General features: G+C 43.4%; 1 protein-coding gene across 2 annotated transcripts in view; it reads right to left on the reverse strand.

Moving 5' to 3' along the window:
* YWHAE (tyrosine 3-monooxygenase/tryptophan 5-monooxygenase activation protein epsilon) overlaps positions 1 to 17533 on the reverse strand; it is a 44821-nt gene extending 27288 nt beyond the window's left edge. For both annotated transcript variants that reach the window (XM_047757197.1, XM_047757198.1), the window contains exon 1: positions 17352 to 17533. In XM_047757197.1, the coding sequence (XP_047613153.1) occupies positions 17352 to 17415 (64 nt within the window). In that variant the 5' untranslated portion in view covers positions 17416 to 17533. The remainder of the gene's footprint in view (positions 1 to 17351) is intronic.
* Between the last annotated feature and the right edge of the window lie 6219 nt (positions 17534 to 23752).

Consider the following 23752-nt stretch of genomic DNA (forward strand, 5'->3'; position numbering starts at 1 on the left):
AAGCAAAATGTGGTATGTACATGCAAAAGATTATTATTCAGGGGAGTTCCCATCATGGCACAGCAGAAACAAATCCAACTAGGAACCATGAAGTTGTGGGTTCCATCCCTGGCCTCGCTCAGTGGGTTAAGGATCCGGTGTTGCCGTGAGCTGTGGTGTAGGTAGCAGATGCAGCTCAGATCTGGCATTGCTGTGGCTCTGGCGCAGGCCGGTGGCTACAGCTCCGATTAAACCACCAGCCTGGGATCCTCCATATGCCGAGAGCACGGCCCTAAAAAAAGACAAAAGACCAAAAAAAAAAAAAGTATTATTCAGTTTGAAAAGGAAATCTTGCAACACAACATAGATGAACCTTGAAGACATTATCATAAGTGAAAAAGCAAGTCACAAAAAGACAAATATTGTATGACTCTGCTTATATGAGACACTTAAATTACTCAAACTCATAAAGAAAGTATAGTGTTTTGAAGAAATGAAGGGAGAATGGAAAGTTACTGTTTAATGGACAGAGTTTACAAGATGAAAAAAAATGATGGGAATGGATAGTAAGAGCTGTACTATGTAGGAGTTCCCATTGTGGCTCAGCAAGTTAAGAACCCAACACAGTCCATGAGGATGGGAGTTCGATCCCTGGCCTCACTTAGTGGGTTAAGGATCAGGCATTGCCATAGCTTGCAGCGTAGGTTACAGATGCAACTACAATCTGATGTTGCTGTAGCTGTGGTGTACGCTGGTGGCTGGGGCTCCAATTTGACCCCTAGCCTGGGAACTTCCATATGCAGCGGTGGCCCTAAAAAGGGGGGAAAAAAATGTATGTATTCAACAACACTGAACTATACACTTAAAAATGGCCAATATGGAGAGATCCCTGGTGGCACAGTGGGTTAAAGATCCAGCATTGTCACTGCTATGGCTCTGGTTACTGCTGTGGCACAGGTTCTGTGCTGGGCCTGGCAACTTCACGAATGCTGCAGGTGCAGGCAAATGGGGGGGGGGGGGGCAATGGCAATGGTACATTTTGTTATGCGTATTTACACACACACAAACACACATGACTAAGATGAACTAAGTGGCTCTGTCCCAAAGTCTGTAGTCCCCTCTTCTCAATAAAAAGTAACCCAGATGACAGACATCACGATGATGACAGTAGAATAGAATCTTCAGTTAACTGTGGATTGTTGAAAAGAAACTCCTTCAAAGACCTACCATGAGAAGAAACTTAAGACAACAATGTATTTCTGGCTTGCCTGAAGGCAAGCTTCACAAATCACTATGTCAAATGGAAAGAATGCAAAGTTATCTCAGGGATGACGCAGAACTATCATGAGAAAAGCCAGGAGAAAAAAGCAAGGTAAACTGTAAAACTGTGTAAAATCACCTTGTGGTAATTATAAAAATCACACCTCAACCTCAGTAAGAATCTCTCTAGGCCAATTACTATTATAATCGAGCATGGTTGTTTGAAGTTGTTAATCAGGATCTAACAATACATTTTATATACATACATCTGGAGTGACATATAAAAGAAGTCTTTAACAGTCCTGCAAGATATACTAATATTTCTATTAAAGAGAGCACTTCTGGAGTTACCATCATGGTGCAGTGGAAATGAATCTGACCAGGAACCATGATGTTGCGGGTTCAATCCCTGGCTTCGGTCAGTTAAGGACCCAGCGCTGCCATGAGCTGTGATGTAGGTCAGAGGCGGCTCAGATCTGATGTGGCTTCGGCGTAAGCTGGCAGCTATAGCTCCAATTCAACAACCCCTAGCCTAGGAACCTTCATATGCCGGATATGCAGTTTCCCCCACCCCCACCAGAAAAAGAGCACTTCTTTAAAAAAGATTATTACATTACAAGTGGCACTGTAAGAGCTGTACTCCAACAAAATGCCATCATTTTCCCCTCACACTAAGTTTATTTCATCAAATGACTACGACAGACACTTTACAAAACTTTTCTTTTTAAGGCCGCATCCCCAGCATCACAGGCTAGGGGTCAAATCAGAGCAGTAGCTGCTGGCCTACACCATAGCCACACCACAACCAGATCAAAGCTGGGTCTGCAACCTACACCACAGCTCACGAAACGCCCAGATCCTTAACCCACTCATCAGGGCCAGGGATCAAGCTCACATCCTCATGGGTACTGGTTGGGTTCGTTACTGCTGAGGCACAACAGGAACTCTTTACAAAACATTTTAAAAACCTAAAATAGGAGTTCCCGTCGTGGCGCAGTGGTTAACGAATCTGACTAGGAACCATGAGGTTGCAGGTTCGGTCCCTGCCCTTGCTCAGTGGGTTAACGAGCTGGCGTTGCCGTGAGCTATGGTGTAGGTTGCAGACGTGGCTCAGATCCTGCGTTGCTGTGGCTCTGGCGTAGGCTGGTGGCTACGGCTCCGATTAGACCCCTAGCCTGGGAACCTCCATATGCCACGGGAGCGGCCCAAGAAATAGCAAAAAGCAAAAAGCAAAAAAAAAAAAACCTAAAATAAGGAGAATACAATAAAGAGAAAAGAGTCACCCTATAGAGAACCATTCTTCACTAGAAGAGAACAGCAAGAGGGAGAACAAATATCTTTATTTTTTTGTCTTTTTGCCATTTCTTGGGCCGCTCTCTCGGCATATGGAGGTTCCCAGGCTAGGGGTCGAATCAGAGCTGTAGCCACCAGCCTATGCCAGAGCCACAGCAACTTGGGATCCAAGCCACATCTGCAACCTACACCACAGCTCACAGCAACGTCGGATCCTTAACCCACTGAGCAAGACCAAGGATCGAACCCGAGACCTTATGGTTCCTAGTCGGATTCGTTAACCACTATACCACAATGGGAACTTCGAGAACAAATATCCTGTAGAAGTTTTCCCAATTGCTGAGGAGAAAGGTATTTTAACCTTTGATGATAAAAGTGTACTTAGGAGAGTGTCAGTGTCAATAATTTAAACTTTAAGAACATTCCCATCTTATGATTATCAGAGAAACTTAACAATGTGAGCAGGGATGTATGACAATGATTAGCTTTTGCACCATATGCATATTTGCGTCTCCCAGCCTAAAAGTTAAAGCAGGGGAGAGAAATACAGTGACAAAGGAAAATGTGATTTCTGCATGTGCGGGAGGTTCTTCCAAATGAGTAAAAAGCAGAAAACCAGACCTGTACCAGCAACCATATTGAAAGAGCAACTAGACTGAGGACCAAAGTGAGAGCTAAAAGGCCTAAGATGAAAGAGCACAAGCTGCCCAGAAAGCTTAATGTGATGAATGTCTCCCTTAAAAATCTCAATGCTGGAGCTCCCATCATGGCTCAGAGGTTAGTGAGGCCGACTAGCATCCATGGGGACATGGGTTCGATCCCTGCCCTTGCTCAGTGGGTTGAGGATTCGGTGTTGCAGTGAGCTGTGAAGTAGGCCTGCAGCTACAGCTCCTATTAGACCTCTAGCCTGGGAACCTCCACATGCCATGGGTGCAGCCATAAAAAGACAGAAAAAAATAAAAAATTCAAGTACAAAAGAGACATTAACAAGTTTTCAACCTTTTCTGCATTGTGATTGATAATTCTATATTTCCAAAGAATAGGCCAGGTATGCTTGGGAACCACATTATTTCCCGAGAATGGAGTATCTGGGATAGAAAGTAAAAAATGGAGCCAGATTAGAGTTTCTTTTGTGGCTCAGCAACGAAACCAACTAGTAACCATGAGGACTCAGGTTTGATCTCTGGACCCACTCAGTAGGTTAAGGATCCAGTGTTGTCATGAGCTGTGGTGTAGGTCACAGTTGCAGATTGGATCCCATGTTGCTGTGGTTACGGTATAGGCCAGCAGCTACAGCTCCGATTTGACCCCTAGGCCTGGCAACTTCCATGTGCTTAACCTGCGGCCCTAAGAAGACAAAAATTAAATAAAAATTTTAAAAATAAAAATAAAAAAGGAATAACCTGAATAAACAGTTTGGCCAGGATTTGGGAGCCATTCCTGGGATTTTTTCTTTAAGCAAAGGTTTAAACAGCTTCAAGTAGAATAAAGCAGACAGAATAAATAAATGTGATATCTAAGTACACTTTGAGTACTATGACAGAAAACAACATAGCAGGTCTGAGAAGCCTCTCTTTAAAGGTCTTACTCCAGTAACATTTTCATTATTCTTGTCATATCCACATATTAATTGTACTTTTTTTTTTTTTTTGGCCACATTATGCAGCAGCTTGACATAGGATCTCAATTTCCACACCAAGGAGTGAATATAGACATCAGCAGTGAAAGCACGGACTCCTAACCACTAGACCAACCTGGAACTCCCTACTCGTAGTCTTACTAGGTGAACCAAAAGAGACACACACTTTGAGAAACTGTGTTAGGAAAACACTACATTTACAGCCAGAAAGATTCAGATTAGATTTTCATTCTGGCTTAATTATTTACACGCTGTTTGACCTATGTCACTTAACTTCTATGAACTTGTTTCTTCACCGACAACTTGGAAGACATCCACCTCTCATTAGTTTTTAAGAGTTAAAATGAGATTGCATCATAATAACTTGGCATATAAGAGGAATTCAACATAATAAAATTATTTTCTTTGCTTGACTCTTGTAAGACTTAAACAGGAATCCAGGAAGATATAAGCACTTAGAGGAGTGTTAACAATGTGCTTAAAGCAGTAGTGAGCTAAAAAAAGAACAGAGTTTAGAATTCAAACCGAATAAATAAAGCCTTTCATATAGTCTCGCTCCGTTTTTTTGTTGTTGTTGTTTTGCTTTTTTTAGGACCACACCCACAGTACATGGAACATCCCAGGCTAGGGGGTCGAATCGGAGCTACACCTGCTGGCCTAGACCACAGCCGGAGCAACTTGGGATCTGAGCTGCATCTGCAACCTATGCCACAGCTCATGGCAACGCTGGATCCTTATCCCTCTGAGCGGGGGCCGGTGATCAAACCCTCATTCTCATGGATACTAGTCGGTTTCGTTAACCACTGAACCATGAAGGGAACTCTAATCTGGCTCCGTTTTTTTCTTTCTAGCCCAGATATTCCATTTTCAGGCCTCACATGCTTAATCTTGTATCTGTAACTTTGATGCTGTATCCAAAAGAATCTCCTTCTCCCAGATCCAAATCTTATCCACCCCAAATCTCATCTATTACTTGAGTTTTCCCCAACAATATCCTCTAATGCCCTGTCACCCTTCTCTAAAATTCCTTTATCACAAAGCTGGCAATAACCATTATTTTATAATTCACAAGGAGAAACATTTCTAAGACATGCTAAGTAAGTATCCATTGGTTAAAAAGTCCAAGAATGGAGGAGTTCCCACCATGGCACAGTGGGTTAAAGATCAGCACTGGCAAAACTGCAGCTTTGATTCACTGGCCCAAGAACTTCCATATGTCACAGGAGTTGGGCAGGGTCGGCAAGGGGCTGGTGAGGCATCCAAGAATGGGTTTACAAGACAAAGTTTTAGGAATGACTGTAAAGGGAAGAGGGGAACTCTTAATCCTATCAATTGATCAAAATGTAATATAAAAATACAGAGGCGGATACAGGAATTCAAGCTACCATAAATTAAAGGAACAAAGACTAAAAGGTCTTCCCATTAGGTATGCGATGAAGCTTGAAATCAAAAGTTAATTGATAATATTTTTTTTACAGTAAGACAAAAAAACTATGCAGTGCTGTCATAAACTTTCCCATATCCTCAAACTCAAGGTCTCAGGCAATTACTTCACTGCTGAAAAAACAGCTGAGACAGAAGTTCCTGGTGTGCCACAGCAGAAATGAATCCGACTAGGAACCATGAGGTTACAGGTTCAATCCCTGGTCTCGCTCAGTGGGTTAAGGATCCAGTGTTGCCATGAGATGTGATGTAGGTCGAAGACACGGCTTGGATTTGGCGTTGCTGTGGCTATGGTGTAGGCCTGTGGCTACAGCTCCAATTAGACCCCTAGCCTGGGAACCTCCATACGCCACGAATGTGGCCCTAAAAAGACAAAAAGGTATTAAAAAAAAAAAAAAAAACAGCTGAGACAGACTCTAGAAGGGAGCTCTGCAAAGCCATGTAGCCAAATCTAGCTATATATCCCGAGGTATGTATTAAGTTTGGAGTACAGATCAAATGCTTTTTTAGTAAGTACCCTCAGTGACTCTAACTCAGGTGTTTGAGAAACAATCTACTACAGTGGTTCTCAACCCTGGCTGCACAGTCAAATCCTCTGGCAAAGTTTTTTCTTCTTTAAAGATAGACTGAACTAGGTAAACAATTCAGACATTCTAAAGTTTTCAAGTTAGGAGTTCCCTGGTGGCTAAATGCGTTAAGAATCAGTGTTGTCAGTGCCGCAGCTCAGGTCACTAAGTTCCATCCCTGGTCCAGGAGCTTCCATATACCACAGGAATGGCCAAAGAGGAAAAAAAAAAAAAAAGAAAGAAAGAAAGTTCCTGTTGTGGCTTAGCAGGTTAAGGACCTGGCACTGTGTCTGTGAAGATGCAGTTCAATTCCTGGCCTCAATGAGTAGGTTAAGGATCTGGCACTGCTGCAAGCTGTGGCATAAGTCAAAGATGCAGCTCAGTTCTGGTGTTACTGTGGTTTAAGACTGCAGATGCACCTCTCATTCGACTCCTAGACGAGGAACTTTCATATACTGCAGACTCGACCATAAAAGAAAAAAAAATTAAATAGTAAAACAAAAACCTTTTGCAAAGAAAATACCAGATAACGCAAGTTTTCTTTCCACTTTGACTTTCCAAATTTTCCATGAATACAACCATACTGAAAACAACACAGAAAACATACTGAATAGATACTTTAACTGGAAAATATACAAGCTGCCCAAGTCAATTTTAACGCAACTTAATCAACTACTATTTTTAGTAATGACTGTCCTCCTAAAATCCTCTCTGCTCCAAAATGTCACTAAATTTTAAAAATCAATTTCAGGGAGTTCCTGCACGGCACAGTGGAATCGGATCCAACTAGGAACCATGAGGTTGCGAGTTTGACCCCTGGCCTCGCTCAAAAGGTTAAGGATCTGGTATTGCCGTGAGCTGCCCTGTACATTGCAGAAGCTGCTCTGATCTGGCGTGGCTGTGGCTGTGGTATAAGATGGAGCTGTAGCTCTGATTAGACCCCCTAACCTGGGAACCCCCATATGCTACAAGGGCAGCCCTAAAAAGCCAAAAAAAAAAAAAATCATTCTCAGGAGTTCCAGTCATGGCTCAGTGGTTACCAAAACTAACTAGTATCCATAAGGACACAGGTGTGATCCCTGGACTCACTCAGTAGGTTAAAGATCCAGCATTGCCATAGCTGTGGTGTAGGTTGCAGACATGGCTTGGATCTGGGTTGCTGTTGCTGTGGCTGTGACGTAAGCCAGAGGCTACAGCTCTGATTCGACCCCTAGCATGAGAATTTCCATATGCCACGGGTGGGGCCAAAAAAAGACCAAAAAAAAAAATTCAGATTTCTAAAACTTAAAAAACAAAAAAACCCCCCTGAATGATGTCAAATAAAAATGAGGAGGAGGAGTTCCCATCGTGGCGCAGTGGTTAACGAATCCGACTAGGAACCATGAGGTTGCGGGTTCGGTCCCTGCCCTTGCTCAGTGGGTTAACCATCCGGCGTTGCCGTGAGCTGTGGTGTAGGTTGCAGACGCGGCTCGGATCCTGCGTTGCTGTGGCTATGGCGTAGGCCGGCGGCTACAGCTCCGATTCGACCCCTAGCCTGGGAACCTCCATATGCCGTGGGAGCGGCCCAAAGAAATAGCAAAAAGACAAAAAAAAAAAAAAAAGAGAGAAGGAAAAAAGTGCTATTTTTTTTTTTAAATTTTTGGCCACACCCATGGCATGCAAAAGTTCCCAGGCAGAGATCAACCCCTACCAAATCAAGGACCTGAGCTGCTGCAGTGATGATGCCAGATCCTTAACCCAAAGTGTTATTTTGGAGTTCCCATTGTGGCTCAGCAGGTTAAAGTACCTGACATTGCCCCTTCAAGGATGAGGGTTTTTCAAACCCTGGCCTTGCTCAGTGGGTTAAGGATCCACCATTGCTGTGGCTATGGAAAAAGCCTGCAGCTGTCCTTCTGATACAACCCCCAACCCAGAAACTTCCAAGTGCAGGTTGCAGATGTGGCTCAAATCTGGTACTACTGTAACATAGACTGACTTGACCCCTAGCCTGGGAACTTCCACATGACACAGGTACACCCCTAAAGACCAAAAAAAAAAAAAAAAAAAATCACATCTTGATTGGTGAAATAAAGCCTACTTGGTAATCTATCCCAAACCTCCAAAATACACATAAAACCAAACATCCTCTGAATCTAACTGTCTCCAAAGTCTTAAAAACTAAAACAGTCTGCTAAACAGACTACTACTGGTGTTCTAAAGTTTTTTGGCTTTTAGAGGTGGAAAAGGAAAACTGGGAAATATTAATGCAGTCTGATAGACAAAGATAAAGACAAAATGACTGAAGAAATGTTGGCAATAAATTTTCAAATGAGGAAACCTAAAGGTAAAGAAAGTCATAAAATGCAGCAGTCCTAGGAGTTCCCGTCGTGGCGCAGTGGTTAACGAATCCGACTAGGAACCATGAGGTTGCAGGTTCGATCCCTGGCCTTGCTCCGTGGGTTAAGGATCCGGTGTTGCCGTGAGCTGTGATGTAGGTTGCAGACGCGGCTCGGATCCTGCGTTGCTGTGGCTCTGGCATAGGCTGGCGGCCACAGCTCCGATTAGACCCCTAGCCTGGGAACCTCCATATGCCCCAGGAGCGGCCCAAGAAATAGCAAAGACAAAAAAAAAAAAAAAGAAACAAAGACTCTCACAATGGGTAAAGGGAAAGGAGAAGTTCTTTAAAATATAAAACAGTAAAAAAAAAAAAAACCCACAAAAATAAGGACAGTAAGAATAATTCCATATTAATAAATGGAATTCTACTGGTTACAGTTAAAAGAATCGTATTGCTACTGCATTATCTAATAAATCCAAACATTTTCTTACAACTGCATTTCACCAACTGTGAAGTATGCTACTGACCAATTCTCCTCTGGAAAGAACAGTAAGGGAAGTAACCTTTTTACATCCTCTCTATCCTGACAACTAGCAAAGAAAGGATTAAATTCCGTTAATGTTATCTAGGGGGAAAAAACAGTATTTTATACACCATCTTTTCCCCAAAATGATCAAAATACCTGGGGTCTCTATGTTGCACAATTCCAAGAGAAGTTTACACTGCTACAATGACCCTGAAAGTGCTGCATTAGAACTGCCAATAGAGCAAATTTGAACCCATTATTCTAAGAGGGAAAAAAAAAAAAAAACCTAGAAAGTTAAAATAGGTAAAATCAACTTACCTAAGGGCAAAAAGCAAAACCAACCTCTGGAGGAAAGAATTCATGTGCATCATCAATCCTGGTGCTTCCTTAAAAGTTTGATGCCCTTTGGGGTACACTGAGGCCTCCCCTTCCAGGCCTTCCAACCAACCACAACTTAGCATTACATCAAACCCTATAAAATGATCATTTTTATAAGTCAAAATGGCTGAAATTGACAATTCCATACAGTTCAACCTTATATTACAATTCACTCGACACAAGCAAGAACAAAAACAAATTTGGAGAACGGGAGTTCCTCTATTAAATCAACAGTAGTAGCTCAGTTGATGAAGTAGAACCCTAGTTTCAGCCTGTGAATTCACTGCATAAAAGAGCTTTCAGAAATCTATCACACGGATGAGAAAAACAGGCCCTGAGACTAAGTGACCTGTCTGAAGGAACAGTAGTCAAAAGAAAATCTAGGAGTTCCCACTGTGGTGCAATGGGTTAAGGATCCAGCATTGTCAAAGCAGTGGTGTAGGCTCAGATTCAATCCCTGCCCCAGGACCTTCCATTCGCTATGGGTGTGGCCAAAAAAGGAGAAAAAAATGGAGGCAACTACTTTGCCAAGTTGATTTTGTTTTTTGTATTTTTTTGTCTTTCTAGGGCCAAACCCAATGCATATGGAGGTTCCCAGGCTAGGGGTCAAAACAGAGCTGTAGCCACCAGCCTACGCCAGAGCCACAGCAATGAAAATCTGAGCCACGTCTATGACCTACACAACTCATGGCAACGCCACATCCTTAATCCGCTGAGCAAGAAAAAACAACATTCCAGGAGTTCCCATTGTGGCTCAGAGGTAACAAACCCGACTAGTATCCGTGAGGACTGGCTTTACTCAGTGGGTTAAGAATCTTAAGGATCTTGGAGTTCCCACTGTGGCGCAGTGGTTAACAAATCTGACTAGGAACCACGAGGTTGCGGGTTCGATCCCTGGCCTCACTCAGTGGGTCAAGGATCCGGTGTTGCCATGAGCTATGATGCAGGTCACAGACGAGGCTCAGATGAGATGTTGTGGTGTAGGCCGGCCCACAGCTATAGCTTCAACTGGACCCCTGACCTGGGAACCTCCATATGCCGCCGGTACAGCCCTAAAAAGCAAAAATAAATAAATAATACCACCTAATAAGTATACTTCGCAGTTTACAAAGCCACAATTTCATAACAACCCTGTAAATCAGCAGGCAAGGTAGACATCATTAATCCCTATTCTACAGATGAAGAATCCAGGCCTATGCACTACACATCTTCCAAACTGTGAAAATCATAATTCTTACTCATAATGTAACCTATCTCCTCCAAATTTCACACATAAATGAAGAGAGTTTAACACATTTCATATTACTTTAGATAGATAAAATCCTGACCTGATCACAATCAAGCCTACCAAGGCTAAAATCTGTCCAGCTACTATGATGGATCACTGGAAGGGCTGTGGCGACCCCGATGGGTGTCTCTGCAGCACTGGGATACAGGTTCAATCTGCAGCCCGGCACAGTGGATTAAAGGATCTGGTGTTGCTGCAGCTGTAGCATAGGTCACAACTGCAGCTGGAATCTGATCCTTGGCCCAGAACTCCAAATGCAGCAGAGTGGCCAAAAAAAAGGAAAGAAAAAAAACGAAAAACATAATGGTCATAACAAGACGTGGATGAGAGTTTTTCTTTTTTTTTCTTTCCTTTTTAGGGCCACAGCTGCAGCATATGGAAATTCCCAGGCTGGGGGGATCCGTTCAGAGCTGCAGCTGCTGGCCTACACCACAGCCACAGCAACACTGAATCCAAGCACCATCTTCCACCTATGCCACAGCTTGAGGCAACACTGTATCCTTAACCCACTGACAGAGGCCAGGGATCAAACCTGAATCCTGTGGGACTCTATGTCTGGTTCTTAACCCCCTGAGCCACAATAGGAATGCCAAGACAAGGGTGAGATTTTTAAAATGTAATTTTGGGGAAAAGTTCTAAACTTAAGACAGACACTGCTGTTAACACCTAAGTATTTTTATCTTTTTTTTTTTTTTTTTTTTTTTTGTCTTTTTAAGGCCAACACCCTCGGCATATGGAGGTTCCCAGGCTAGGGGTCTAATCAGAGCAGAAGCCACTGGCCTATGGCAGAGCCACAGCAACGCCAGATCCAAGCCTCATCTGCGACCTACACCACAACTCATGGCAATGCTGGATCCTTAACCCACTGAGCAAGCGAGGCCAGGGATCAAACCGAAGTCCTGATGGATGCTAGTCGGGTTCATTAACTGCTAAGCGACGACAGGAACTCCAACACCTAAGTATTTTTAAATATAAAATCTAGCTCAATGTAGACATACATAAAACATACTTGACTTTGACATTATCAGTCAGACTGACTAGTTGGTATGCCAGCAAGCTCTATTTTCAGCAACTACCCTATCCTTAACTTTTCCAGCTTCCATTTGGGGGAAAGGAGACTGAGAGGAAGAAAGCTTTCACCTTGCTTTTGTCATATGTTCTGCCAAATGTTAACTTTATTTCAAAGAAAAAAAAAATATTCTGGGGATTTAGATTTAAGATATCTCTGTGGTCAAGGGATGGACAAAGCTTAGGAAACTTTCATATGAATCTATGTGAGACAACTAGTGGCAAAAAATGGTCTTAAGTAGGATGACCAAAGGATAACTTTGCAGCTCAGAACAGCCCCAGTTCATGTCTATTGTCCAAGTATAATTATAAATTGGCACCCCTTTATTTCAAGGTATCCCGATTTGGATGATATATTATGATGACCCTTTTATTACTATGGCAGTTTTTATTACAACTCAGTAAACTTTTTTTTTTTTTTAATGCCTTTTAGGGCTGCACCTGTAGCATATGGAGGTTCCCAGGCTAGGGGTTGAATTGGAGCTACAGCCGCTGGCCTACACCACAGCAACACGGGATCCCAGCCGTGTCTGTGACCTACACCACAGCTCATGGCAATGCTGGATCCTTAACCCACTGAGCAAGGCCAGGGATCAAACCCTCAATCTCAGTCGGATTCATTTCTACTGCACCACGATGGAACTCCACAACTTAGTGAACTTTTAAATAAGCTTCTGGGAGTTCCCATTGTGGCGCAGTAGTTAATGAATCCGACTAGGAACCATGAGGTTGCGGGTTCGGTCCCTGCCCTTGCTCAGTGGGTTAAGGATCCAGCGTTGCTGTGAGCTGTGGTGTAGGTCGCAGACGCAGCTCGGATCCTGAGTTGCTGTGGCTCTGGGGTAGGCCAGCGGCTACAGCTCCGATTCGACCCCTAGCCTGGGAACCTCCATATGCCGCAGGAGCAGCCCAAGAAATCGCAAAAAGAGAAGAAGAAAAAAAAAAAAAACCCAGTAAAAATTGTTTCCCACTATCCCTTAATGGATTCTGTTTGACAGCTATCTAGATTACTAACTGCAACATTTGTGGATCATTTGCCAACACCCCTCCACACCAATTTTTTATGGCTACATCATTAATTTAAGGGCTGTATCCATTAAGACTAAAGAAAGGGGCACAAACATTTTAAAAGTACTTTCAGATATGCATACCATTAGCCATATCCCAACGCAGACAATGTACAACCAAAATACCTAAACACAAACAAGCTGAGATAATCTAAAATTCCCTCCTTATAATTTCATATACTATGCCTGTTTTTGAAAGAAAGAGATTTCTTCAGAAAAGTATGACAGTATCTTAACTAGTTTACAATGGATACCAGTGATACTCATGAAGACACAGTGTGTGAAATAACTGCTAAAAAACCATAAGCATACCCCCCCATACACAAGGCACCATCTGATTTAGTTACACATAGGTCTTTGTGAGTGGTTCAGGAGAAATAAGAGTGCTGGTCTAAAGGTCAGCAGACAGAGAGCTCTAGCTTTGCCATGTACTTGCCAACTAGTCATGGGATACTGGGGGGGGGGGAATCTCTAAATCTTCTCAAATTCACTTTCCTGAACCATAAAACAGAAGTTAACATTACCTACTTCAAAGTTACATGAAATAAGTAAAAAATTTTATGAAAGTGGTCTATGAATGTCAAGTTCTATATAAATGCAGCACTATATAATGTAAAGTTTAAATTTTTAATCTTTACCCTACACCTATTATTACTGTTTAAATACACACACTTACATATAAAGTTAAAATATTTCTGCAAAATCAGCCTTACAGCACTTTTTTAAAAATCATGCTTTCAGATGAGCTTTTTAAAATATTTGAAACTTATCTGTAAAATTAGAGACATTTATTTATTGTGCTGAAATTTCACTTGTTACATCAGGTTAAAGTCAAGAAATTTTTTAAATAGTTGATATTCCCTTGACCAAGCTATAAGACAATTATGAAAAGCCTGCTTGTTTATATGGACTTTCAATGGGTTTGCTTGTACTTAATGAATCCAAAATTTGCTCAGTTTCATATGTATATTTTTCCCCACACTAGAATTCAAACACAGATCTTTACATGTAAAGGTGAAAAGGGTGCCCAGAAATGTTTACCATATGAATCAACCCATCAACACCTCAAATTGCAATGACTTATTATTTTGTTATATCCCATAACTTTGTAAACCAACAGAATAAACTTAAATAATGCCCCAAATCCAAAGGATTGTATAAGAGCCTAAAGTACACAAAAGAGAATTTAAATACAAAGACCAAAAGCTACCTGTAGGCAGGAAATTTTTAAATTGCATCATCCAACTCTGCTCATGTTTAGGCAAGAAGAAAAAAATGTATGCTATAAAGTTAAGGCCATTAACTGAAACAACAATAAAAATTATTACTGATCAAAGAATTGATAATTAACTCATGCTTTTAAAATCATTACTAAGGTTAATTCACTCTTACACTTTTTTTCCAAACAAGATGCATATTAAGGAGTTAATTGACAACATGCCCCACCCTTCACTGATAACTACCAGAAAAAGTTAGAGATGAGGCTCTGGTGTTTTAAAAGGACAGCTCTCAAGTGACTCCAATAGATGCATTCCTGGTGTTGTATTCACAGACTGAACCAAACAAGACTATCAAAAGTTTACTCTTACCTCACATGCAGCCAATCATCACAGGGATAAAGTGAGGAAAGGAAAAAACAAGCAACTATCCCAAAACCCAGATGTAGTTTATGCTGACCCTCCATTCTCAAAAAATGTAAAAGTACTTATTTTTTTCCCTATTTCCCACTTTTCTGTACTAATGTGGTTCATATATGCAGGGTAAGTTAAGACTTGGCCCAGGAATATTAAAAGGTGATGAGCTTAACTTGGCTATGAATGATAGAAATTCCTCAGCCTGTTACACGATTTAATCTTTAAAATTAACAGTCCCAGCCCCAAACTTACTTCCTATCTGCAACCCGAAACTGTCCTTTTCCTGAACACAGCTTAGCTCATCCTCCAGTACCATTAAATAATCCATATCAATTGATTCCAATTCCCCAGGACAGAGTTCAATGATGGTACTAAAAAAGTTTAATAGATTCAACATAACATGCAAAATAAAAGACAAAGGTACTACAGGAACAAGAAGAAAAGCCAACATTTGTATCCAATTACACCAAGCCAAGTCATTCAAATGCACTCTTCACTTTCCCCATGCCTGATAAATTATTTGCTAACTACAACTATAAAATCACTTTTTGTCACCAGAAACAAAACTGAATTATTATATCCAATAAAGGAGTGGTCACAGGTAGAGGCTGATTCCTAAGGAGTGTCTTCCTCTTCTCCCTTTCCAATGAATCCCTCTCTGTCTTGTACCCAACAGTCACGGACATTCCTCTCCAAACTGGTAGATCCTATATTCCCTACCTCCCTTTAGATTCTGAAGGACACTCCTAACATTTAAACAACCTTAAAAATATGGCTCCATCTATAGACCTGTGCTAAATAATAAGGCCTTTGGTCAAAAATCCTCAACACTCAAAACCAATACATTATTATCACTAAACTGTCACTTAGTTGAAAGCTACAATCATGAACTTTCAAACCAGTTTTTAAAACAAGTTCTTAAAAAAAAAAAAAAAAGCTCCCTCCACGTCCTCTTTGGTAATCACAGCCAGAGCCTATAAATCCCTAAAGAACAGAAAGCATTCCAATATAATTTCAAGTTTCCTCCCTAAGGGCACTGGTGTATTAAGAGAGGAACCTATTTGGGACAGGAGGGGGGAGAAGAGAAAAACTTTCATTACAAGCACACCTACATTTGTTTGCTTTTCAACAGTGAAATAAAGACAAAACTGACCTTGAGCTGTACTTCCCCATCTTTTTCCCCTCCCCCTTTCCACAGGAATTTTGTTCAATACAAATAGCAATTGAAGGATTTACAAAATAGAATTAGTAACCTTCCTAAATTTGAGTTCGAGGTCTTTTCTAGTAATTTTCAAATTCCTGACTCCTAATGAAGGTACGCCAGGACCAGCCCTGAGACTATTCACATGACCAAACAGGCACTCAAGGAAAGCAAGGTCTCCACACGACATTTTGGGGAAAAAAGTGGCTTCATGAAGAAAAATCTATTCATTGACATTTGATTCCAACCCCGTCTTACGCCACAAAAGTATAAAAACCACAAAAACCATATATAGGACTTTTTGTTTTGATAATGCCAGTTTAAAAGATGTGGGAGTAATTCACATACCTAGATCCAAAATGGGCGGGGGCAGGAGACCCACAACTAGAGGGGCAATAAAAAAAGCAGCCTAGAACCGACTAAAAAGACACAGTGGCCATTTCGATGAAGTTCTGAAAAATGACTACAGAGCCTTTAGGGGAAAAGGAGCAATGAACAAAGAACTGCTCAAATCTGTGCATGAAACCATTTACTTAAAACGGAGAAAAGAAAATAAGATCTACTGGGATCCCTTATGGTCTTAATTCAAAAACCCAAATCTCTGCTGAGTGCTTTGGGATCGGTTAAGTACGATCACGCATTCCAAGCCAAGGAAGGCAACTAAAATACAGTTACTAAACGTTATTTGAAAAAACTTGATTTTCCAACAGGTCTTTCCATTTGTCGTAATGCCGCGTGTAAACAGGAAAGTCGTCATTTTTAAATACTGATAGATTGAGGCACGGGAATAGCAGAGGAACTAAAATTCATCATCTCCTTGTTTCCTGTTCAATGTTCTATCTATCCACCAGAACCCACAGCTTATGAAGCCAGAAAATGATTACCAGGAACTTCGAACTCTGCAGGTTAAGTTTGAGGAAAGGGAGCGTGAGAGAGATTTTTCTAGACCTCCCCAGAAAAAGGCGAGGTTGAACGGAAAGCCTAAAAAATCCCACTACAAGGTGTGCTGGTCTACGGGAAGGAAATCCGAACGTAGCATCTCGGCTGGCCTCCGCCCAAGGATGAACTGCAGTGATTCCCACTCTCCCCTCGCTCTCCCCACCCTCATCCGAGACTGCCCCCCACCCCAAACCCAAAGGAGCCCTCCGCTCGCAAGGGTTCTCCTTTGTGAGACTACACAGCCGCCGCCCCACATTGGGCCTCTGGGGAAAAGCCACCGCCCCCACCCGCCATATTTCCCTGAAAGGCGCCCGCGCTCCCGGTCGCCACTCTCCCCCATGTGGCGGGTGTTTCTTCCCTAGTCACGCCACCCAATTGTTCACCACGTCCCAAGAACGGCCCCGAGGCTCCCCTGGGGATTGCTCGCTGGGAGACAGCACCCGCCATCTCCTCCCCCTCCCCCGCCCCGGGACTCGCCCTCCCCCCCAGCCGCCATTTTACAACCAACTCCTCCACCCTAACGCCCCGGCCTCCTGGCTCCCGAGTGTCTGCAGCTGAGAACGCCGAAGGAGTCAAAATCCTGAGTCTGGAGCCTCCTGCGGCTCTGAAACCCTACAGGGCATTGCCTACTTCCCAAATCCACCTCCCCGGGCCAGGCTAGGAGACGATGCCGCCATTTTGTCTCCTGGTCCTGGTCTCTGTGGGCGGCGGCAGAGGGTCCTAGAATTCCAGCCCCCCGTTCCCCCCCCAACTCACCGTCATATCGCTCAGCCTGCTCGGCCAGCTTCGCCTGGTACACCAGATCCTCCCGATCATCCATTGCGGCAGCGGCTCCGGCAGGGTCTGCGCGACGGATGGAAGCGGATAGCGTCTCCGACTCTCTCAGCCTCTCGCTCCGCGACCGGGCAGCAAAAATGGCGGCGCCTCAATCCGGGACTTCCGCCTGCGCACGCGGACAACTGCTCAGCTCTATGGCAACCGCTCCCTGGCAACTGGCGCGGGGGGGCGGGTCTGGGAGCTCAGCGCCCGAAGAGGCTGGAACCTACTAGACGCCCCTCCTCCGTGGGCTTAGGGGCGGTTGGAAGCGGGAACTGCGACTGCATAGTGGGAAAGCTCCCCAAGGAAGTGAGGAAAGCCAGGCGAGAGAGTGAACGAGAGAGCTGGACTACGGGCAGAGAAACTAGCGGCAGTAACGATTTTTGTAATGGTAAAGGCAGTCCTGGATCTTACTCAGACCCTTTTAACCCCAGGGTAAAGAGTTGGGCTCTTCTGTAGCCAAATGGGGAACGAGGACTTCACACTTCAGCTTCTTACTTCGCAATCTTTCTTTACTTCTCCTTAAGCCTTCTTTTTCCCCTTGGGCCCACCATGGATCGGTACAGGGAAGTTGTTAGGGGATCCTGGTCTGGAGCACCTAAGGTGCAGTAGAGCAGGAGCAAGATCACATTGAGATCAGGAGGCAGGAAAGGGAAACGACCTGATGTTTTGCTTCCCAGTGGATTCCTAACATCTTGTATTCATACAGTATGTGTTGCAAGACTGAAGTTCAGGTAATTAGAATATAAGCTGTTTGGTAGTGTCTGCGGTAAATGTGTAATAAAAGGTTGGAACCAAGTTATGAAGAAGCTTGTATGGCATGCTGGGAAGTTTGCGCCTTATTCAGTGGCCACAAGGAAATTATTTTTTGATGATTTTTCATGGTGGATGACACCATAGTTATTCTCTAAAAAGATTATTGTATAGCAGTGATTAAAGAGCAGAATAAATGATCAGGCTATTACAATAATACAGGCAAAAGGTAATATGACTGCAGTGAAAATAGGAAAGGACAAATGGAGATAGTGCTAACAGAGAAACTACGAAGAGTTTGTAGTTAATCAGATGTGGGGGGGGATCAAATTGACCTTCTATCTTCCCTACCTAGTCACTAAGAGAATAAAATGGTACCATTAACAAAAAAAAATAAGAATGCTAGGAAAATTTTCAGATGGAATGCGGAGAAAGACGAGTTCCTTTTATCACAGTTGGTTATAAGGTTCTCAAAGGCTGCCCAAGTAGGAGTTCCCGTCGTGGCGCAGTGGTTAACGAATCCGACTAAGAACCATGGGAGTTCCCGTCGTGGCTCAGTGGTTAACGAATCCGACTAGGAACCATGAGGTTTCGGGTTCCATCCCTGACCTTGCTCAGTGCGTTAAGGATCCGACATTGGAGTGAGCTGTGGTGTAGGTCCCAGACGCGGCTCGGATCCCGAGTTGCTGTGGCTCTGGTGTAGGCCGGCAGCTACAGCTCCGATTCGACCCCTAGCCTGGGAATCTCCATATGCCGCTGGAAGCGGCCCGAGAAATGGCAAAAAAAAAAAAAAAAAAAGATTGCCCAAGTAGAAATAACAGACATGGGATTGGAAAAGGGGACTAACATTCCAAACTGAAGGGACGCTGCAATGGAAGGAGCTAGAGGATCAGTAGAGGTAGAAGAGGACAGACACAAAACCTTAGAGAATACTTACTTTTAGATGATAGGACAAAGCAGGAGAGCCAGCAAAGGAGCTGGACTATTTAAGTTTTTTTAATTTTTTTTGCCCTTTGTGATTTCTTTGACTCATGGATTATTTTTTATTTTATTTTTTTGTCTTTTTGCCATTTCTTGGGCCACTTCTGCGGCATATGGAGGTTCCCAGGCTAGGGGTTGAATCGGAGCTGTAGCCGCCGGCCTACGCCAGAGCCACAGCAACACAAGATCTGAGCCGCGTCTGCAAACTACACCACAGCTCACGGCAACGCCGGATCGTTAACCCACTGAGCAAGGGCAGGGATCGAACCCATAACCTCATGGTTCCTAGTCGGATTCGTTAACCACTGCGCCACGACGGAACTCCTATTTTTATTTTTTTTTGGGGGGGGGTCTTGTCTTTTTAGGGCCGCACCCACGACGTATGGAGGTTCCCAGGCTAGGGGTTGCAACAGAGCTATAGCCTCCGGCCTATACCACAGCCACAGCAACATCAGATCTGAGCTGCATATGTGGCCTACACCACAGCTCACAGCAACACCAGATCCTTAGCCCACTGAGTGAGGCCAGAGATCAAACCCGTGTCCTCACAGATGCTAGTCGGGTTTGCTATCCGCTGAGCAATGACAGGAACTCCTGGACTATTTAAATTAAGCCTTGGAGTTCTCGTCTGGGCTCAGCAGAAATGAATCCAACTAGGAACTGTGAGGTTGCGGGTTCCATCCCTGGCATCGCTCAGTAGGTTAAGGATCTGGGGTTGCTGTGAGCTGTGGTGTAGGTCCCAGACACGGCTCGAATCTGGCGTTGCTGTGGTTCTGGTGTAGGCTGGCAGCTGCACCTGGGATTGGACCCCTAGCCTGGGAACCTCCATATGCCACGGGTGAGGCCCTAAAAATACAAAATTAATTAATTAATTAAGCCTCTTACACTTTTAATATATTTTGTTACATTTCAATGGTAAATGACTGAGAAATCAAAAGACCTGGGTTCTGGGAGTTCTCATTGTGGCTCAGCAGTAACAGACCCAAACTAGTATCCATGAGGATAAGGGTTCAATCCCTGGCGCTGCTCAGTGAGTTAAGGATCCAGCATTGCTGTGAGCTGTGGTGTAAGGTGCCGACACAGCTTGGATCTGGCATTGCTATTCTACCCCTAGCCTGGGAACTTCCATATGCTGTGGGTACAGGCCTAAAAAAAAAAGACCTAGGTTCTAGTCCTAATTCTATAACTAAGCAAGTGTGTGACCTTCAGAATACCATTTCACCTCTGAGCTTCATATTCATCTGTAAAGTTAACTAGAGCCCGTATGTTAGGCCACAAAACAAATCTAAATAAAGTTTTTAAAGATTGAAATCAACAAGGTGTCTTTTTTTGACACAATGGAATGAAACTAGAAATCAATGAGAAGGCTGGAAAATTCGAAGATATGTGGAAATTAAATAACACACTCTTAGCTAACTGATGGGTCAAAGAAGAAATCATAAGGGAAATTGGAAAATACCTTGAAATAAATAAAAACAAAAATACAATATACCAAAAATTATGAGATGCAGCAACTACAAAATCCCTTTTGTCATTTAAGGTAACAAGTTCTAGGGATCAAGATGAAGACATCTTTGAGAAGGCTGTTATTATTGTTATTTTTTTGTCTTTTCAGGGCCACGCCCACAGCATATGGAGGTTCCCAAGCTAGGGGTCTAATTGGAGCTACAGCTGCCGGACTACACCACAGCAACACCAGAACTGAGCAACGTCTTCGACCTACACCACAGCTCACGTCAACACGGGATCCTTAACCCACTGAGCAAGACCAGGGATTGAACCTGCAACCTCATGACTCCTAGTCGGGTTCGTTTCCGCTGCACCAGGACAGGAACTCCGATATGTCTTAAATCTCTCTTTATCCATAACAGACCTCCCTTACTGTCCTTTTTCATGCCATTGATTTGAGAAGAAACTGAACCATTTGTTTTATAGAGTATGTCAAATCCTGGATTTGTTTCTTCGGCTCCAGATGGTGTTATTTAACTTGTTCCTCTATTCCTCTTATTTCTTGTAAATACCTGGATTAGAGTCAGGTTCAATTTGGGGGAATCTGAATGCCTCAGAGGTGGTGCTTGCTGTGAACTTCTTGTTGTGTATCACATCAGACACATACAATGCCTTGTTCACTTTTAGTGATGCTGACACTGTCAAGAAAGTTTTTTAAATGGCTTTATTAAAATATAACTTACATATCATATAATCCACCCATTTTAAGCACACAATTCAGTGACTTTTAGTATATTTACAAGGTCGTACAACCATTGCCAAATCTAATTTTGGTACATTTCCATCACATTGAAATGAAACTTTGAACCCATTTATAGTCAACCCCCATTTCTACTCTCAGCCCCGGGCAACCATTAATCTATTTTCTGTCTCTATAGATTTGCCTTTTATAGAAACAAACCATATTTTGTGTTTTTTGTGTGCTTCAGTGTTCTGGTCTCTCTGTTAACTCTCAGCTGGTTTCTCTCTTTTTTTTTTTTGGTCTTTTTGCTATTTCTTGGGCCGCTCCCGCGGCATATGGAGATTCCCAGGCTAGGGGTCCAATCGGAGCTGTAGCCACCGGCCTACACCAGAGCCACAGCAACGCGGGATCCGAGCCACGTCTGCAACCTACACCACAGCTCACGGCAATGCCGGATCGGATCGTTAACCCACTGAGCAAGGCTAGGGACCGAACCCGCAACCTCATGGTTCCTAGTCGGATTCGTTAACCACTGCGCCACGACGGGAACTCCTTTTTTTTTTTTAAGATTTTTCTTTTTTCCATTATCGTTGATTCAGTTGGTTTCTGAATTCGATTCACACATATTAACCTAAGTCTTTGCTTTCTTCTTCCTCCTGGATCTCTCAATCCCTCATTCATTTGATCCGTTTATAAGAACAGTGTGTTGTGCTTACTTACTTTTCTTGCTTTGTGCCTTTTGTGCCATCTCATATTCCTCAGTAACCATTTCTCACCTACCTTAGGTTGAGTATCAGGACCCTGCCAGCCCACAGGGAACTTTGTGAGACTTACAAAATAGGTGCATTTCCCACACAGATGCAGCCCAAGGGGCTCACTGCTTAGCAAGGGAAATATGCCTTTGAATTTAAAATGATGCCTCCTGGAGTTCCCATTGTGGCTCAGTAGTAAGGAACCAACTAGTATCAATGAGGGTGTGGGTTAGATCCCTGTCCTCACTCAGTGGGTTAAGGATCTAGCATTGCTGTGAGCTGTGGTGTAGGTCACAGATGTGGCTTGGATCCTGCATGGTAGAGGCTGGCAGCTGCAGCTCCAATTAAACCCCTAGCCTAGGAGCCTTCATATGCCATGGGTCCAGAACTAAAAAGACCAAAAAAAAAAAAAAAAAAAAGAGGGTAGAGTCTGTTTTTTCACTCCTTGAACCTGAGCTGCCCTTGTGACTTGCTTTGAGCAACACATCAATTGAGACTTGCAATTGATGTCATGTCAATTGTGGGGGTTTTTTTGTTTTTGTTTTTGTTTTATTTTTAGGGCAACACCCATGGCATATGGAAGTTCCCAGCCTAGGTGTCCAATCAGAGCTGCAGCTGCCAGCCACAGCCAGAGCAACAAGGGATCTGAGTCATGTCTACACCAGTCATGGCAATGCCGGATCCTTAACCAACAGAGCAAGGCCAGGGATTGAACCCACGGCCTCATGGATACTACTAGTTGGGTTCGCTACCACTGAGCCTTGACTCCAATATCATGTCAATTCTAATGCCAGGCCTTAAGAGACCTTGTGTGATTCCACCTGTTCAGTTAGGACCCTGTCAATAGCCATGAGAACCAATCCAGGCCTACCCTCCTGGAGGATGGAAGACCACATGAAGCAGAGAATCTGAAGGCTATCCAAGACCAGCCAGCCCCAAGTCAACCAGAAGCTGATCTCAGACAAGTCAGTGAGACTAGCCCAGACCAGAAGAACCGCCCAGCAGAACCTAACCCAAACAGCTGAGCTATAGAACGCTAGGATAAGTGATTGTTTTAAGACACTAAGTATTGATGTGGCTTATTTTGCAGCAAAAGCTGATACTGTAACCTATTCTTTCATTCAAAATACACACCCTGAATTCCCATTGGGGGCAGTGGAGACAAATCCGACTAGCATCCATGAGGCGGCAGGTTGGATCTGGTGTTTCCATGAGCTGTGATGTAGGTTGCAGATGGGGCTCAGATTCCGCATTGCTGTGGCTGAAGTGTAGGCCTGAAGCTGCAGTTCCAATTAGACCCCTAGCCTGGGAACTTCCATATGCCACGAGGGCAGGCCTAAAAAACAAACAAAACAAAATACACATCCTGGGTATCTGCTGTCAAGCAGGGCTGACTGCTGGAAATAAAACGAGCAGTCTTGTGACAGACACATGCACAGGCAATTTCAGTTCAGCGTGACAACTCTGTAAGTACACATTACCTAGAGAGGACATGGAACAGATAACCCAAATTAGAGCATCAGAAAAGACTGGTAATTGAAGGCAAGCCAGACAGAAGTACAAACTGTACAAAATCCTGGAGAAGCAAGCAGATGGGTCAGGAAAATGACAAGAAACTTGGTCTGGCCTGAGCCCAGAGTACAGCAGGGAAAGTAAGGGAAGAT

Source organism: Phacochoerus africanus, chromosome 14 (assembly GCF_016906955.1).
Source record: "Phacochoerus africanus isolate WHEZ1 chromosome 14, ROS_Pafr_v1, whole genome shotgun sequence".
Classification (NCBI taxonomy): Eukaryota; Metazoa; Chordata; class Mammalia; order Artiodactyla; family Suidae; genus Phacochoerus; species Phacochoerus africanus.